Source organism: Panthera pardus, unplaced genomic scaffold (assembly GCF_024362965.1).
Source record: "Panthera pardus isolate Hobbes unplaced genomic scaffold, ASM2436296v1 HiC_scaffold_18, whole genome shotgun sequence".
Classification (NCBI taxonomy): Eukaryota; Metazoa; Chordata; class Mammalia; order Carnivora; family Felidae; genus Panthera; species Panthera pardus.
Window position 1 is genome coordinate 20,448,548 of NW_026526743.1, and position 17,156 is coordinate 20,465,703.

Genomic DNA, 17,156 nt, shown 5'->3' on the forward strand with positions numbered 1-17,156 from the left:
TTTCCTTTCCTGTCCTGTCCTGTCCTGTCCTTCCTTTCCTTCCTTTCTTTCTTTGAGATTCATTCCCCTGGGTCATTCACCCTGTAGTTTCCTGCATTTTGACTTTTGCCAGTTGCAGTCCCATGGTGGTGTTGACGGTGGTCCTCTGTTTCCTGCGTTTCCTGAAATTGGTAGTTAAATCTAGACGTTGATCTGATTCAGTCTTGATTTGTTTAGGAGGGGTGAGCCACTTCATCGACAGGGCTGCGTTCTTTTGTCAACAAGTGCCTCCTTTTTCTGCTGCGAGGAGTTGGCGTGTCCCCCATGGGGGGCGAGGCCATGCTGCTCTTTCTACCCTGCCTGAGGAAGCCCCTGATGACAGCCGCTCTCGACGGCTGCACAGTTTTACGGTGTCTTTGCAGGGGGACGTCCAGCCAGCCCCGGGCTGAGCTCCCAGCACTGGCTCCAGGAAGTGGCAGGACTTTGAGTCATGGCGCCGCCACTCACTGGGTGTGTGACCCTGGACAGGTTCCTCAGCTCCCTTGAGCCTCAGTTTCCTTGGGGATGTATGTATGATGGGGATATGTGCAGAAGCCATTTGCTTTGTGCTGGGTTGCTTTAGGAGAGGGGGCTCTGAGGGACTAGGCCCTCATCTTCCTTCTGGGTACACTTGAGTTTGAGAGAGTCCCTGAGCCATGCAGACTCGCTTGTTGGTGCCCAGTCGGTGTGGTGGCCACGGTCGGGCCAAAGTTCACGTCTCATGTTGAGCCTCCCCCTAAGACAGAGTCTGGCACGCCAAGACACCTTGGTGACGGTGAGAGTCTACACAGGAAGTTGTGTTTCTGTGGCTCACATTACAAACTATGATCATGACTAGGCTTAAAAAAAAAAGGCAGAGAAAAAAGACAGGAAGGAAGCTGTCTTTGAGGTGCAGGGTTTCTCGTTCAGGTGGCGGGACTACGTGTGCCTTTTTAGTTTCACTTTCCCAAACTACCCCATCTTCATCTGGAACCATCCCTGAGCCTGCTGAGAATACAGTGGGGCACCTGGCACTGGCCGTGGGGCAGGACCCAGGGCGCCTGTGACCGCCTGCCCCTCTTCCCAGGTGGGGAGCGCAGCTTTGTCACCAGGACTTCATCACCCCCGTCACTCGGCTCCGTCAGCCAGTAGGTCCCCACAGCTGGATGCAGCCCGTCCTGCCAAAGCTGTACGTGGCCCATCTCTTAGCATTCACCCTCGTTGTTTTTTCCAGGTCCTGGTGCCCTGCAAGGGAAGCTTGTCAAGCAATGTTCAGTCTACATGTCAGTTTGAGTCCTATATTTTGGTACCAGTGGAAGAACACTTTCAGACCTTGAATGGAAAGGTATTCATCTCTTTTTGGGTCACCCTGAATCACTCTCTCAGTGCTTGGGAGGGGGGAGGGGGGGAGGAGGGCAGGGAGACCTGCTTCTCACCCTGTCCCATCTGTGTTAAGTGATGGCTCTGACACACACAGCAGCAGCCCCGTGGGGTGGGAGGAGATACTAGTCACGAGCAGGGCCTGGCTAGACCTCTGCCTGGGACGGGGGGGTGGGGGTGGGGGGGGGGATGGGGAGGGCGGGCATCTCTCCCTCAGCCCGTGGGCCTCCTGCTGATAAGTGCTCCTGAGCGCTCGTTGGTTTCCGGACCACAAACTGGACATCAGGGATGAATTTTAAATCTTTAAAAAACACGGTTTTGAAATCATCTCAAACCTACAGGAAGTTTCAGTGAAGTACAAGGAACTCTCATATACTCTTCCCCCAGCCAGCTCAACTGTTAGCATTTTGGCCCCATTTGTTTCGTCTGTCCCTCTCTCCCATCCCCCACACACTATCGTTACTTTTTCTGAACGTTTTTCAGAAAAAGTAAGTGTGAGTTACAGACACCACGTCCCTTTATTCTAAAACGTGGATTTCCTGCATCATTACAGCAGAGTGATCACACTCCAGAAATTTAATAATACGATACTGTTCAATATTTACCATCAATAGGATACTGTCCTCATACAAACTGTGCTAATGATACAAATAGTTATTCCCTTTTATAGAAAAAAAATTTTTTTTTTCTTTTTAGATCCAGGATCATGCAATGCATTCAGTTGTTGGTCTTTTTAGTTTTCTTTGATTTGGAACAGTCCTCAGGCTGTCTTTGTCTTTCGTGACATTGACAGTTATGTTTTGCTTTGTAGACTGTTCCTCAGCATGGGGTTCTCAGAGGTTTCCTCATGGTGGGAAGGGTGTTTCATCTTTCTCAGTGTATCGTGACAGGAGACACGTCTGTCTCATTGTTGATATTTAACTTTGGGGTCTATGTTTTCGTTCATTATTTATTTTGAGAGAGAGAGATTGAAAGGCAGAGGGGGAGAGGGGATCCTAAGCAGGTTCTATCCTGTCAGCGCAGAGCCTGACGCGGGGTTCGACCCCACCAACCATGAGACACGACCTGGGCCAAAATCAAGAGTCGGATGCTAAACCAACTGAGCCACCCAAATGCCCTGCATTTTCTTATTTTTTAGGTTGAGATAGAAAGATTCTGAGACAGGGAGGTCCGTTCCTCGCCAGGCCTGGCGTGGGTCCAGGTGCACTGGTGTTGGTGCTATGGCTTGGTCCCTCGGACCCGGCAGCCAGGGCTCGTCAGCCCTGTGGTGGGAGGGGAGGGAGGGGACACAGGGTCACCGGTGCACCAGCCTGGGGTCAGCAGCCCTGTTAGCCCTGCTGGTCACTGTGAGTTTGTTGTCTTTGAGGAACCCAAATCCACACAGAAAACATGGGAGTCAGGCTTATGGCTTGTCTGCCCGGGCACCCCGGCCACGGCCAGAGTGGTGAATGTGGGCAGGACTGCCGCATGCATGCTGGATCATTCTAGAAGAGCCTTCTTCCTTCCTCCTTTCCCAGAGGCACAGGTTTTCTTCTGCTCTGAGAGCAGCATGTTTCTCTGCCACAATATTTAAAAAGGATCAGAGTACTAAGGAGCCGCAGCTGCAGGGTGAGCAAAGGGGAAAGAAAACAGTTTTGTATCAAAAAGCAAAACAGAAGAGTATTCATGGGTACCACCCCCCCCCCCCCCCCACCGGGCCCCACTGCAAACCCACACTGGAGTGGAGGCCGGAAGGTTAGAAGTGCGCTGTAGGGGCCAGGCTGAGAGCGGATGGACGGGCACCACCGGCTGTGGGTGCAGGGACGCCTTTCTTGTTCCAGGATGTCTTTATACAAGGAAACAGGATCAAATTAGGAGCCGGCTTCGCCTGTCTTCTCTCAGTGCCCATTCTCTTTGAAGAAACTTTCTACAATGAGAAAGAAGAAAGTTTCAGCATACTGTGTATAGCCCACCCTTTGGAAAAGAGAGAGAGTTCAGGTATTCTGGGAGAAAACCCCTTTCTCCTGATCTGGAGAATTGTGTTTCTTGAACTTCCTCCTGACAAAGCTGTTATTAACATCCTATAAACTATTCAAGAGCCCACTGGAAACCTGCATAACGTTATAGTAACTCCCCCAGGACTTAATCAAAAAGTCATCCAGAGCCAAGACGATGTGGCTTGGGTCTGCCATGTATGGTTGCACAGGTTGGACGTTACACAACTCCAGGAGGCGATACTGATGTAGATCTCTGTGTGAATGTTGCCCCCTGGAGTTGTGCAGAACGGGAGTCCTGGCTTTGACTGGGCCTCAGCTTTAGAGCTGCTCTTTACCGTTATTGCCCTCCAGCTTCACTATTGTGCCTCTCTGAGAGTCATTCAAGAAAAAAATTTTTTTAATGTTTATTTATTTCTGAGACAGAGAGAAAAAGAGCATGAGTGGGGGAGGGGCAGAGAGAGAGGGAGACACAGAATCTGAAGCAGGCTCCAGGCTCTGAGCTGTCAGCACAGAGCCTGACGTGGGGCTTTAACTCACGGACCGTGAGATCATGACCTGAGCCGAAGTCGGTCGCTCAACCGACTGAGCCACCCAGGCACCCCAAGAGAGCTAATTATTTTTAATAAATAATAATTCTTCAGTTGTTCCAGGAAATCGAGATAACAGTGTGCCAGATGTGCTCTGAGGCCTTTATTGTCAGGAGTCAGGGCTTCCTCACCAGAGCCTCATGGGTCATGCCCATGGTCCCAAATTGTTTTGTCCAAGGAAAGGGCTTCAAGAGGACCGGGCTCTCTGGACCCTGAGCTGTCCTGTAACTGGGCTGCTCTTGGGTAGAATCTTGAAATAATTCCTATCCTCCTCTGGGAGATGGGGCTCCAGATCCTGGGGAAGCAGGGCAAAGGATGTGGTACTTGCCCCATTAGGAAACTGTGAAGGCTTCAGCCATTCTGACCCTCTGTTTCTTTTTCAGAAGAGCCTTCAACATCTTCAGATCCCTTTTCCCTGAAAACCATCGAAGATGTGAGAGAGTTTTTGGGAAGACACGCGGAGAGATTTGATAGGAGCATTGCCTCTTTCCAGCGAACATTCCGGGAATGTGAAAGAAAGAGCCTGCGTCATCACATAGTCAGTAGCTGTGTCTTGCTTTGCCAGACATGCTCTGTTTCAGGCCAGTTCAAGAGCACGGGGATCCCTCTCAGTTCACTCTGAAACTTTGCTGCCTCCGCTGTTGGGAGTTTTGTTTAAATGTTTCTCTCTAACTGTAAAAGTAGTACAAGCCACCGGAGAACGCTTGAACATGACAAATATAAAGATGAATATTATTATCACCTATGTTAACCCCAAAGGAAATTTTCTCCTGCCCTTCATGCATATACAGCTAAAAAAAAAAAAAATTGAAAAAAAATCACATAATTTATTTGATAAGCTTGTATTAGGACCTCAATGCAGGAAATACATCTTGCGAGATGTTCTCACTCCGGGACACATTACACGTTCTGGGTTTTGTGTCGTGGCCTCGGACTGTGAGAGTGACCGGTTTCTCTGTGTTGCACAGGACTCGGTGAATGCTCTCTACACCAAATGCCTCCAGCAGCTTCTGAGGGACTCTCACCTGGTAAGCAGCAGGACCTCCGAGAGAGAGAACTACGGTTTGCCCACATGCCGATCTAAGCCCTTTAACGGTGGTACCTTCTTGTTCCGCAGAAAATGCTTGCCAAGCAGGAGGCCCAGATGAACCTGCTGAAGCAGGCAGTGGAGGTAAGAGGTCAGGGCGGCGAGGGGCGAGAAGGCAGCGGTGCCAGGGGGCGCTCCTTGTCACCTCTGCACACCCCAAACGGGGGTCTGTTCGTTGATTCCACAGATGTACGTCCAGCACGATATTTATGACCTGATCTTTAAATATGTGGGGACCATGGAGGCAAGCGAGGTAGGTTCTAAATCGCTGTCATCCCGGTTGGAAGCCGCCTTCGAAACTTTTTAAGAAATCTGAAGCCTCGTTAAAAATCTGTTGTTAGGATGCTGCCTTTAACAAAATCACAAGAAGCCTTCAGGATCTTCAGCAGAAGGATATTGGTGTGAAACCTGAGTGCAGGTAAGGGTATGTGCTGCAGGAGCTCGGCGTCCTCAGCGGCGGGGGCCGCTTCTTCTGGAAGCAGGGCTCTCAGTGGCAGGGACCGCATGCTGGTTTGACTTAATTCATACTGAGGAGCAGTGCGGGGTATTTGTGACCAGAGATAAAGGGCCGAGGTTGGCAGATGAGTGTTTTGTGGCTGTCACCGTCCTGCACCTGTCATGCCAGCTGGTTGGGAGCTCCAGGGTGGGATTTGGCACAGCTGGTCTCTTGGCAGGCCCACCGCTCGCCCAGGTGGGTCCTGTGTGCGGGCGTCTCTCCTCACCTGCCTGTCTGAGGGAGGCCTGCCAGAGAGGCACTGGCTTTTGAGTTAATTTACGTTCCATTAGGATACAAAACTATCTAAAGTGGTTATGTTTAAACTGTTTTAACCCCTTGGAGCTATTTCACTCTGGGGCTGAAGACTCTTTTTTTCCCCCCTAATTTTCTGGTGCAGCTATAATATCATTTTGCATACTGAGTGGGACATTCAGAGGTGTTGAGTTTTGCCACTGACCTGAGTCAAATTGCTTCTGAGTTTCTGTGCGTGTTTTTCGTTACTTACAGTTTGTGGGAAGCAGTGTAATAGGCCAGGGAAGAAGTGCCCTTACACTGTGGTCTTAAGTTGTCACTTTCCAAATTTTTTCACAGCTTCAACATACCTCGTGCAAAGAGAGAGCTGGCTCAGCTGAACAAGTGCACCTCTCCGCAGCAGAAGCTGGTTTGTTTGCGGAAGGTGGTACAGCTAATTACACAGTCTCCCAGCCAGAGAGGTTTGTGCTTGGGGCAGGGGGCCGGCCGGGGCGTAGATACATCCACATGCAGATCTGTCAAGGAGCAGTGTTCTCTTATTTGTTTTTAAATTTATTTTAATGTTTATTCATTTTTTGAGAGGGGGGTGGAGAGAGAATGCGCTGGGGAGGGGCAGAGAGAGAGGGAGACACAGAATCCAAAGCAGGCTCCAGGCTCTGAGCTGTCAGCACAGGGCCCGATGCAGGGCTTGAACCCACGAACCGTGAGATCATGACCTGAGCCGAAGTCAGCCACTTAACCGACTGAGCCACCCAGGCACCCCGGAGCAGTGTTATCTTAAAGGATCATTCAGATGGGCTCACGTGCAGCAGAGTGTTCCAGCATGAGCCCCCTGGAGTCTGCTCTGATGCGTGGGTGCCTAGTAATGGGGGTGAAGAGGTAGGTATGATTCGGGTAAGAAAATGGTGGCAGAGAAGCAGCGACCTCAAAAATGAGCCAGGCTGCCCCACACCTGCATGGACATCATGCAGCTGATATATAAATCAGAATCCAAGCTGCGCAGGTCCTTTGAGAACCTGACTTTGCGAAGTGAATGACACTGTCTGCTCGAGTCTGAACTTGCCTGGGTGCAGGAGCGTGTATGATTGACTTTAAACTTCCTATTGTGTGTTCTCTTGAACCTGTCACAGCACTGGGGTGGGGGTGGTATTCGTTTGGTCCAGTGCCGAATTGTCCACTGGCCCCTTCTGCAGTTGTGTTCCAGTCTGACAATGTTTGGTTGATAACATTCCTTGGCTAAAATTAAACACCTTTAATCTTAAAGAAAAATGAGCCAAGGTGGTGATGGGTACATGGGGGTTCGACTGTTCATTAGGCCACTCTTCCTAATTTTGTGTATGCTTAAAATTTTCCATTATAAAAAGTAAAGCAAAATAAGCTAAGACAAAAAAAGCGAAGGGGAGTCATATCTGTGTGCCCAGATAGGGGATGATTTTCAAAGCACGTCGAGTGAAATAAATGGGAGTGTATATGGTGCACTTCTAACAGCATTCCAGAAAAAGGAGGCGGCTGTATGTGCACGACGGCGAGTTCCTAGACTGTCTCTGGAGAGGCAGGTGGGAAGCCACAGCAGTAGCGTCTGGGGGAAGAAGACTGCCTGGCAGGGCTGGGAGAGACGGTCACAGGTTGCTCTTTTGTGCTATTCGAGTTTTTAGAATGATGAGTGAATGGAGTCCTTAAAATTTCGAAGGGGAGAAAATGGAAACAGGCTAAGTGTGAGCATTAGGATCTGCAGTACGTAAAACGGAAATAATCTCAGGAGGGAAGAGGCTTTTCGAGGTGGCTCTGGGCACACCTCTGCCCACCTTCACTGACTCTAACCATCCTGGAAGGTGGCGAGGGGTAGTCTGCTGGGAACCCCCTTCTTTTGCGCGTGTTCTGAGAATGCTAGGCATTCCCCTCAAATGTGACGTCTATTTAGGACACTGTAAAGAAAATCATAGAGTTGAACCGCTCCCTGAGGCGTAGCCTTACTGGATTGTGGTTTCGTGGGCTGGATGATGGTGGGGAGTTGATATGCTTGCTGGTCTGTTTGAATCTCATGCTGGCTTCGAACATGTGTTTCCTTCCTGCAGTTAACTTGGAGACCATGTGTGCTGATGATCTGTTATCAGTCCTGTTATATTTGCTTGTGAAAACGGAGATCCCTAATTGGTAATATTTTCTGTTGAAATACTTTTTGAAAATGGCAAAATGGTTTTAGTCTAACTGCAGGAGATTGAGCGCCCCTTGTGAGTCCGTTGCTGTGCCTGCCCTACACCCGTTCCGGGGGGGGGGGGGTGGCTATCATTCCACTTCCAGATGGGGAAACTGAGGCCCACAGAGCTTATGTTTCTTGTTCTGGAAGACACAGCTAGTCAGTGATGGAACAGGAAGCTGGCTTCAGTTCCGACTCCAAAGCCCATCCTCTTCCGATGGGAACCTCTGGTTCGCTTTACAGTAATCAGCTTTTTAAAAACTAGCATACTCCAGGAAAGGACCAGGTGGTTTTACTTATTTTCCTAATTGCACATGCGCTAGAGGTTAAGGGGGTAGCAGTCATAGGTCCCCGGAGCTAGCGGACTTCAGTCACTCACGCCAGCTTGAGTGACTGCATTGTTTGTGGAGAGGTGTGAATGGGATGTACAACAATGAAACTTTTTTCTTCCTTTTGATAGGATGGCAAACCTGAGTTATATCAAAAACTTCAGATTTAGCAGCTCAGCAAAAGATGAATTGGGATACTGCCTGACCTCCATCGAGGCTGCAATCGAATACATTCGGCAAGGAAGCCTCTCCGTTAAGCCGCCTGTAAGGTCCCTCCTGCCTGGCCTTTCTTTGTGGGTGTCAGGGCATGTTCGATAGGGTTCTGAGGTTGGGGGGTGAGGAAGGGGATTCTTAAATGTCCCCCAAGAACGAGGCCTCTGTTGTCTAAGGGCTGTGAGACTTGACAGTCACCTAGCAGACTGAAGTGCTAAACTTGGTTGTGGAAGTGGCAGATTACGACCGGGATTCGCGTGGTTAAAATCGTGCTTCGTTAATCGTCACCATCCTCAAAAGCGTAGGCAGGAGGGGGAAGCTAGAAACCATGAGTTTGGGTATGTAGGCAAGAGATGAGGTTATTAATAAATGCAATTTTAGGACTCAGTGGTCTTATTATTTTCTTGGCGAGCTTTGCTTAGGGGAAGCGATTATATTTCTACGTGAAATATGAGAATCTTAAACCGGGGTTGCGTTGCTGGCCTGTTTTCACCAGCCAGCAAAATGTGACCGTACCCCCAGAAATCACAAAGTTGAAATTAGTAAAGTGAAGAGATTCCTGTATTACACACGAGGAGTCCTGAGGATTAAACACTCCCTTGATCTTAATTTTCTGCTGATGTCAGAATCTCCCAAAGTAATGATAAGTTAATATATCTGGAAAATACCCATAGGCCTGCCCAGACAGGTGCACTTGGGTAAAAACGGTTCCCCTGACTTCATTCATTGTTAACATGTGTATGTGCTTTCCTGTCCTCCCATCCGTGTATACTTCACATAATTTATATCATATATGGCATTTTACACTGTTTTTCCCCAAAACAGTGGTCGTATTTTTTTCTGATGAGAAAACCAATACTTGCTTACAAACAATATTTGCAATATACAGTTGACCCTTGAACAACGCAGGGATTAGAGTTGCTGACCCCCCGCGTGGTTGGAAATTGGTGTATAACTTACGACTCCTCAAAAACTTAACTACGAGTAGTCTACTGTTGACCACAAGCCTTACCAATAATATAAAGGGTCAATTAAGACATATTTGGGGGACACCTGGGTGGCTCAGTCAGTTAAGAGTCCGACTTCGGCTCAGGTCATGATCTCCGGGTTCACGAGTTCAAGCCCCGCGTCCAGCTCTGTGCTGACAGCTCGGAGCCTGGAGCCTGCTTCAGATTCTGTGTCTCCCATTCTCTCTGCCCCTCCCCTGCTCGTGCTCGCGCTCTCTCTCTCTCTCTCTCTCTCTCTCTCAAAAATAAATAAATAATTAACTAAAAACCTAAAAAAAAAAAAAAAGAAAGAAAAAAACACCCTAAAAAAAAAAAGAGATATTTTGTATGTTGTACATATTCTATACCGTATCCTTGAAGTAAGCTGTAGAAGAGAAAGCATTATTAAGAAAAACACAAGGCCGAGAAAATACATTTAGAGTACTGTGCTGTGTCTGTCGCCATATAAGTGGACCCATACACTTCAAACCTGTGTTGTTCAAGGGCCAGACCAGCTGTATAAAGTTGCAGTGAAGAGAATAAATACCTCTCATAAACTCACTAGCTGGAGATGACTTACTAACCTTTTGGTACGTATCTTTTTTCTGTGCCTATGCAATTATATTTTTAAGGAAAATTTGAGATTATGCTCCTCTTGTTGGCACGTAGGCTGATGGTAGGAATTGCCTGACGTCCCTCGTGGGGTCAGGGGTGCTCCTGGTCACCTGGAGGGAGGTGCCCGCCTCCTGAGGGTGCAGCTTTCCCCTTGCCGTCCCCGTCCTGCACCATGGCCACCCTGACTGCTTACTTTCTGTGGTGTGTAGGCAGGAAGCACAATGCTTGAAGCCTTTGACCAGAGCGTAAGGAGGTGGCTGACCACAGAGCAGCAGTCAGCTTCCCACATCCACTTTGACTTCATACAATGTCCCAAGTGGGATCGGGAGAGGTTTTTGTTTGTTTGTTTTTTTGATTTTTATTTATTTAAGATTTTATTTTTAAGTAATCTCTACACCCAACACAGGGCTTGAACTCACAACCCCGAGATCCAGAGTCGCATGCTCCACCGACAGAGCCAGCCAGGCGCCCCTGGACTGGGGGGCGTGTTGAGGGGTGGCCCTTCTTGTGCTGGTGTTGGCTTGAGCCTGATAACTTGTGTTTGCCCTGGACAAGGCTGTCTCTCTAAGTTTATGTCCATTTCTTGTCTACACTGAAGACGATGCTGTATGTTTGACCTCTTGTTGGGAGTTTACAAGAAACAAATAGGGTATTTGAAAGTGCCTTTGTGAAGCAGAAGACGATCCTGGTGCCCTTAACTTGCTCTTCCAACACCCCTGCATCCGGGCATCTCTGTTTCCTGGTCCTCTGGTGCATCCTGCGTGGATGGCCCCAAGGAAGGCCATTAGTTTGGGTGGGCGAGGTAGGGACACAGCCCAGTGTGCCCCTCTTGTCCGGGGTGTCTGACCCTGGTCCTGGTCCTGCCTTCCTGGGTGGGGGGTGGTTGGTCCTGTCAGATGTCGGGACAAGGTGTGCATCATCCTTACAGCTGGCCGTGAAGCCAGTCCCTTGGGTCTTGAGTGGGTCAGGCCTGAGAGATCCTTACCTTTATTGACAGAGCAGGTAGTGCGGCTTCCTTGTCTTTTGTGACGCCGGCACTGAGATTCTCCCGGTGGCGTTGCCTCGGCCTTAGCTGCTGACTGGATTCTTGTCAGCAGTGCAGTTCCATCTTGGAACGTGGGAGGCCACTGCCCTGTGTTGGTGTCCTTTCCTGGGGAAGGAGCTTAAGTGTATCCGCACACGGCGGGTGAGGTTTCTGAAAAGCATTAAGGACTAAGTATTAGTAAATCAAATTATGTTTTACTATTCCTTCTTTATATAACACGATGTTGTTTCACAGAAAGTTTACCCCCCAAGATATCATTGTACTTGAGGTGACCTTATATATATTCTTTAAGCATAAAGACTTAAAAGTCTCGTAAATAAAGCCTAGCTTCTTGCAAAGGAGCATTACTGAGATGACTCTAGTTTAACCTTTGTAGACCAGAAAACGGGGAGCACTCTGTTCCAGCTCTGTGGGCTTCTGGTCTTTGTCTCTTTATTGAGCTTCTAATAAATAGTATTTACCCCTTTCCCAAATAGATCTGAGCTGATATGTGGTCTCTTCTGGTAGCTCATTTCTCCTTGAAGATTCAGGACCTCAGGGCTTGCCCCTCTTCATCACTGCCATTCATGTAGTTACCCAGAGTCGAGGAAGGGCCCCCAGATTGACCTGAGCAACGATGTCTTTGACATTTCTCTGACATTAAGCTGCGTGGCCTATAAATCACTGAATAAAATCAGGTTGTTAGAGCCTTATATCGCCGATGGTAGGTGGGAGCAAAATGGCTCTCACCCTGAGGGGTTGGTGTGTGTTTGCCGGGTTAACCCTTTCAGGGCAGCTGGTGTGAGGGACTCTGTCTGACAGAGGACCCCAGATATGGGCCATCCCTTGAGGTGCTGTTGGCTCTGTCTTTAGCTGGATCTCTAAAGTCGGAACTTATAGGGCCATCAAGGGCCTTCTCCCATAATTTTGTCAGGGTTTGGGGAGTTCTTCTAGCAGCAACTGGCTGGGGAAGACATCTCCCTTTACTTCCCACTGAAACTTCTGAGGAAGTTAATTTGTCATTAGTCAATTTGCAGGTGCTCCGGTGAGCATTGAAGTGTCTTGCTAGGGATTATTTCATAAAGTAGGGATGCAATTTTAGGTTTTTGTAGCTAGGTAGATATTACCTGCAATACGAAGACCTGAGTTTATTATTTGGGGTGGCCCCCGGTATGTTATAGGATTTGGGAACAGTGGCCGTATTGTCTGCTATTTTCTGAACTATGTTAGAAAGGCAAGACCCCTCTCTCTCCTGCTGGTTGACACTGGGAGGCGCAGAACAGCCTGTCAAATGGGTTTCTCGTCTGTATGCCCAGATAAAGTAGCAGGGGATAGGGCTAGGCAGGCGTTAGCACAGCAGTTTGAGAGGAGGAGGAGGAGGGCAGGACAATCCACGCTTCGATCTGGAGGGTGATGGTGTGTGCACGCTACATTCCACACTTAGCGAGGACACATTCCACACACGGGTGCGCATCGGCAGCGTGCCGCCCCTCGCCCACGTCCCCACTGGGAAGGGACCATCACAGCTGCCGCTTCCTGTGGGGACAGACGGGAAGCGCTTCTCCCAGCCGGATGCGGATCTGCTGTCTGGCTCAGGGAGAGAGGAACTGCCGATCCTGTTCTGTGCGAAGTAGCAAGGACTGCTCCCGGGCTCTCCATTTTGAAGGATCTGCACTGACATCTTGTGACAAGTTGATAAAACAGCTTGTTGGGTTTTTCCTGCAGGAGTCTGAAGGATTCGGTGACAGGCTGTTCCTGAAGCAGAGAATGAGCTTACTGTCTCAGATGACTTCAACTCCCATTGATTGTCTGTTTAAGGTAAGACACCCAAGACGTCCTTGTGGGCGCAGGTGTGTGAGGAACGTTTCATCTTTCTGCATCTCTGGGGTCTCTGCAGAATCCGTCAGGGCGGTCTGCTTGGTGAAACACCACGGTTCCTTTTGTGCTCCGGGCGGGTGGGTGGCCGGAATACTGAGCTTTTATGTCTGTCTACCTCCCCCCAGGTGTGCTGTGCCACAGCCAGGAGGGGCCAGCACACCAAGGGCACTGGGCCTCGCCGACAGCCCTCTGCCCGGCTGTCCTCTCTCCCCTCGGCAAAATACGACTTGTTCTCCGTGGTCTGCTCTGTGGAGCCTCACTGGTGGCCTCTGCGGAGCTGACACCTCTCCTGGGCTCCAGGAGCCCCGTGTCGCCAGTGTTTGTGGGAGCTCGCCCCAGGCTGGGAGCTCAGCGCCCGGTGGTGGTTTCATCACTCATGCATTGAGCCCTGGGAGGCTGACAAGGTGCCCTGCTGGGTAGTTGGCGAGGGCTGAGTGAAGGCACACCTCCGGGAGCCTGTGGGTGCTTCTGGCTACCCAGAACCACACTGTGTTGGTGGAGCACCCCTGAGCCTCCCCGGGGGCAACGTGCTCCCAAGAACATCTCATCTCCTGAGAGGGGCACATCCAGGAATTGCAGGGGTGAGCCCTGTAGGCCTGTTGGTTGATGGATCTCTTGCTAACTGCAGCCGTTCCCTTTCCCTCCAGACCAAGGCTCTGTTAGAATACAAGGGGACAGCACCGAGGGGTGTGCTAGTGAGGAGTCAGCGTCCACACTGAGGTTCAGGAGGTGTGGTCCCCCCCACTGTTGGTTTGGGAATTTTGTCAGGTCGTTGTTGTTTTCAATTACAGAAGATTTGTAACATTTCCAAAAGTGAACAGAGTAGAAATGCACACCCACGGGGCTATCTTCGTCTTGTTTTGTCTCCACCCCCACCCGCTTGCCCTGTCCGCCAGGTTATTTTGAAACACATCCCAAAGAGCAAGTCGTGTCATTTATCTGTACAGAGATCCTGGCTTCTGCAAGGAAGCTCCAAAAATTCACGCCTTAAGAAGCAAGTAATTCCTTACGATTGACAGTATTTTTGATGTCACTTTTTAGCACATTGCCTCAGGTAACCAGAAAGAAGTGGAAAGACTTCTGAGCCAAGGTGACCAAGATAAAGATGCCGTCCAAAGGATGTGTCATCCTCTGTGCTTCTGCGATGACTGTGAGAAACTGGTCTCCGGGTAAGAAGGTCCCCGGGGAGGCCAGCAAGTGGCAGGGCAGGGCTTTCACACTAGTCGTGCAGTTTTGAATAAAGACCTTCCCCTCGCTGCCCTCCGCTTCTGCTGCCGTAAAGTGGAGACAAAAACACCCGCCTCTTTGGAGAATCAGATGGGATAAAGTTCGTAAAAATACTTGGCACTCTGCTGGGCGGGATGCCAGAGTAGGCAGGCACAGAGCCTGCCAAGCCTCAGAAAGTAGATCTTAGGATGGGAGGGATGTCAGTTTCTCCCAGTAACCCTTTGGGTTTCTCTTCCCTTCGTCAGGCTGTTTCCAGGCTGTGTCGCTGGATGTCATGGCCTAGAGGGGGTGGGTGGGGGGAGGGAGTCTACCAGCCACCTCACCGTGCCTGAGGTCAAGCAGGGACTGGATGATCTCTGGGAAGCTCTTAAAGAGACCCAGCTTGGCTCACACCCTGAGATCTGTCTGCTAGCCCCAGGACCCTGGCATGTCCAGCATGGTAGGGAGAGGCTTTGCCCTTCCGTTCCAAGGATATATTTTTCTGTATCTTCCTCTTTTAGGAGGCTGAACGATCCCTCCATTGTCACTCCATTTTCCAGAGACGACAGGGGTCATACACCACTCCATGTGGCCGCCCTCTGTGGTATGTGGTTTTGGGTTGGCCTTTGGTTGGGCTTTTAAGGCAGAGGGATGGAGTGGGGGGTAGTTCAGCAGAGGCCTGATGGACAGGGCGGGGGAGTTGGCGGTGGAAGGGGCCGTGCCATGGGCCACTTCACCACCTTCTGTTGCTGAGGGGTGGACCGGAGCCGAGCCCCCTCCAGACACCCTACAGTGTCCTGAATCTGTAGAGTCTGACTTGATGTTAGCTCTGGTTCCTCTCGAGCAGAAAAACACTTCCTGGCATGTCTCCTGCCAGAGAAGAGAGTAAAATAACGGGGCTTCACATTTAGGGTTTGGAGAGCCTCTGCTCTTTCCTTCTCTGTGGTGCAATCCTTCTGTTCCCCAGGGCAGGCATCCCTCATTGACCTCCTGGTTTCCAAAGGCGCGGTGGTAAACGCCACGGACTATCACGGGTCTGCCCCGCTTCATCTCGCGTGCCAGAAGGGCTATCAGAGCGTGACGGTGAGCAGGGGCGCCACCCCCCGGCTCAGCGTGCTGACCTTGTGGTCATGCGCCTGTGTCGCACCCTGGGTCAGCTGCAGCCTCAGGGAAGGGCTGTGCGTCTGAGCCTCCGGGGTCTCCCTGTGGGTCCATGGGACAAGACCCTTCGGTGTAGACCTGACACAACAGGATGGCTTCGGGGAAGGAGGGTGGGGCTCTAGGCCTTTTCCTTGAATGTCTCAGCGCTTCGCAGGGCAGGCTGGGAGTGATGGATCATTTTAACTGTAGTGTAGGGAGACGTGGTTGCTGTTGGAAACAGGTGACCTCCCCGTGGGGCTCCAGGCTACACCTCCCGTGGGAAGCGTGCACCTGCAGCGGCCAGGGGGGCTGGGGCTCACCCGATCTCTCCTCTCCTTTGGAAGCTGCTGCTGTTGCACTACAAAGCCAGCCCCGAGGTGCAAGACAACAACGGCAATACGCCTCTCCACCTGGCCTGCACCTACGGCCACGAAGACGTAAGTGGCGCTTCCCACTCCCAGAGTAGCTGTTCTTTCCCTTTCTCGCTCCTGGAGAGAGGTGCACTTCCGATGGGTTTAACATCGTTAGTTTATGTCGATCATTATTGGAACATTTGGCGTGCAATTTCTTTTTAATTAAAAACATCTTAAATTTATTGCAGATGTTCTACTGAAATAACAGAAATCTAAACTTTAATTGCCCGTTAGCTTATCCTGAAATTAAATCATTGTCACTCATCCCCACGGCCATCTGGTTCTTACCTTTGTTCATATTCAGTTTTTATGTTTTGGGGTTTGGAACAATAGCAAAAATTCTATCATTTCTGTCTCCACTTAACATTTAACTGTTATTTTGCCATAGCCACTCTGTCTCCGTCTTCTCTGTGTGGTAACACGGGGGTGGGTTTATACAGGTTGAGGCCGGATTAGGTGGTTGATGTGCAAAAACAAGATCATACCCTACACGTCTTTATGCAACTTTTTCTTTTTTAAGTTTGTTTATTTTGAGAGAGGGCAGGGGGAGGGGGGAAAAAAGAGAGGGAGAGAGAGAATTCAAGCGGGCTCTGCACTGACAGTGCGGAGCCCGACGCGGGACTCGAACGCACGAACCATGAGATCGCGACCTGAGCCGAAATCAAGAGGCAGATGCTTAAGCAACTGAGCCACCCAGGTGCCCCTATGCAACTTACTTCATTACCAGTGCATCATGGAAATCCTGTAAGTCAGTAAATGTAGATCCAGCCCGTTCTTTAATCACTACCCAGTGATCTGTTACATGTGTGGTGTCTGTGTCCCCAAGACCACCCCTTGGTTCAGTACTTTGCTAGGACGACTGAGAGGACTCAGCCTATGGTCATATTGCTATGACTGATTATAGCAAAAGGACACAAAGCACAGTCACCACAGGGAAATGTGAGTGGGTGAAGTCTGGAGGACCCCAGGTGCAAGCTTCAAAGTGTCCTGTCTCCAGGGAGACACGCAGGACATACTTGGTTCATCCAGCCGTGAGTTACAACAGCAAATATGAAGTGCTGTCTACCAGGAAAGCTCATTAGGGACTCTAGGCCCAAGGTTTTATTGGAAGCCAGTCAGGTGAATACCCTCTGCCTGGCACATACCTGAATTCCAGACTCCTGGAAGGAAAGCAGGTGTTCAGCATAAACCACATCGTTGCACGATTTAGACGCAGTGAGCCACTCTTACGCATTAGGGGACTGGGAACACTCCCCAAATCCAAGCCCTCCAGGAACGTTGCAAGTCAAGGGCCAACGCTGCAAGCATTCAAGGGATAGCGGTCTCATGCCTGCTATGGTCACTCCTCTCTGCACATGGACACATCACAATTTATTCAGC

At 50.1% G+C, this 17,156-nt stretch overlaps 1 protein-coding gene across 5 annotated transcripts in view; it reads left to right on the plus strand.

Moving 5' to 3' along the window:
- ANKRD27 (ankyrin repeat domain 27) overlaps positions 1-17,156 on the plus strand; it is a 51,575-nt gene that overhangs the window by 15,734 nt on the left and 18,685 nt on the right. For all 5 annotated transcript variants that reach the window (XM_019423321.2, XM_019423320.2, XM_019423319.2 and 2 more), the window contains exons 3-17: positions 1,232-1,342; positions 3,198-3,354; positions 4,324-4,478; positions 4,909-4,968; positions 5,058-5,111; positions 5,215-5,280; positions 5,369-5,445; positions 6,115-6,236; positions 7,851-7,929; positions 8,433-8,565; positions 12,865-12,957; positions 14,059-14,186; positions 14,745-14,827; positions 15,191-15,306; positions 15,708-15,800. In XM_019423321.2, coding sequence (XP_019278866.2) covers positions 1,232-1,342; positions 3,198-3,354; positions 4,324-4,478; positions 4,909-4,968; positions 5,058-5,111; positions 5,215-5,280; positions 5,369-5,445; positions 6,115-6,236; positions 7,851-7,929; positions 8,433-8,565; positions 12,865-12,957; positions 14,059-14,186; positions 14,745-14,827; positions 15,191-15,306; positions 15,708-15,800 — 1,527 coding nt within the window. The remainder of the gene's footprint in view (positions 1-1,231; positions 1,343-3,197; positions 3,355-4,323; positions 4,479-4,908; positions 4,969-5,057; positions 5,112-5,214; positions 5,281-5,368; positions 5,446-6,114; positions 6,237-7,850; positions 7,930-8,432; positions 8,566-12,864; positions 12,958-14,058; positions 14,187-14,744; positions 14,828-15,190; positions 15,307-15,707; positions 15,801-17,156) is intronic.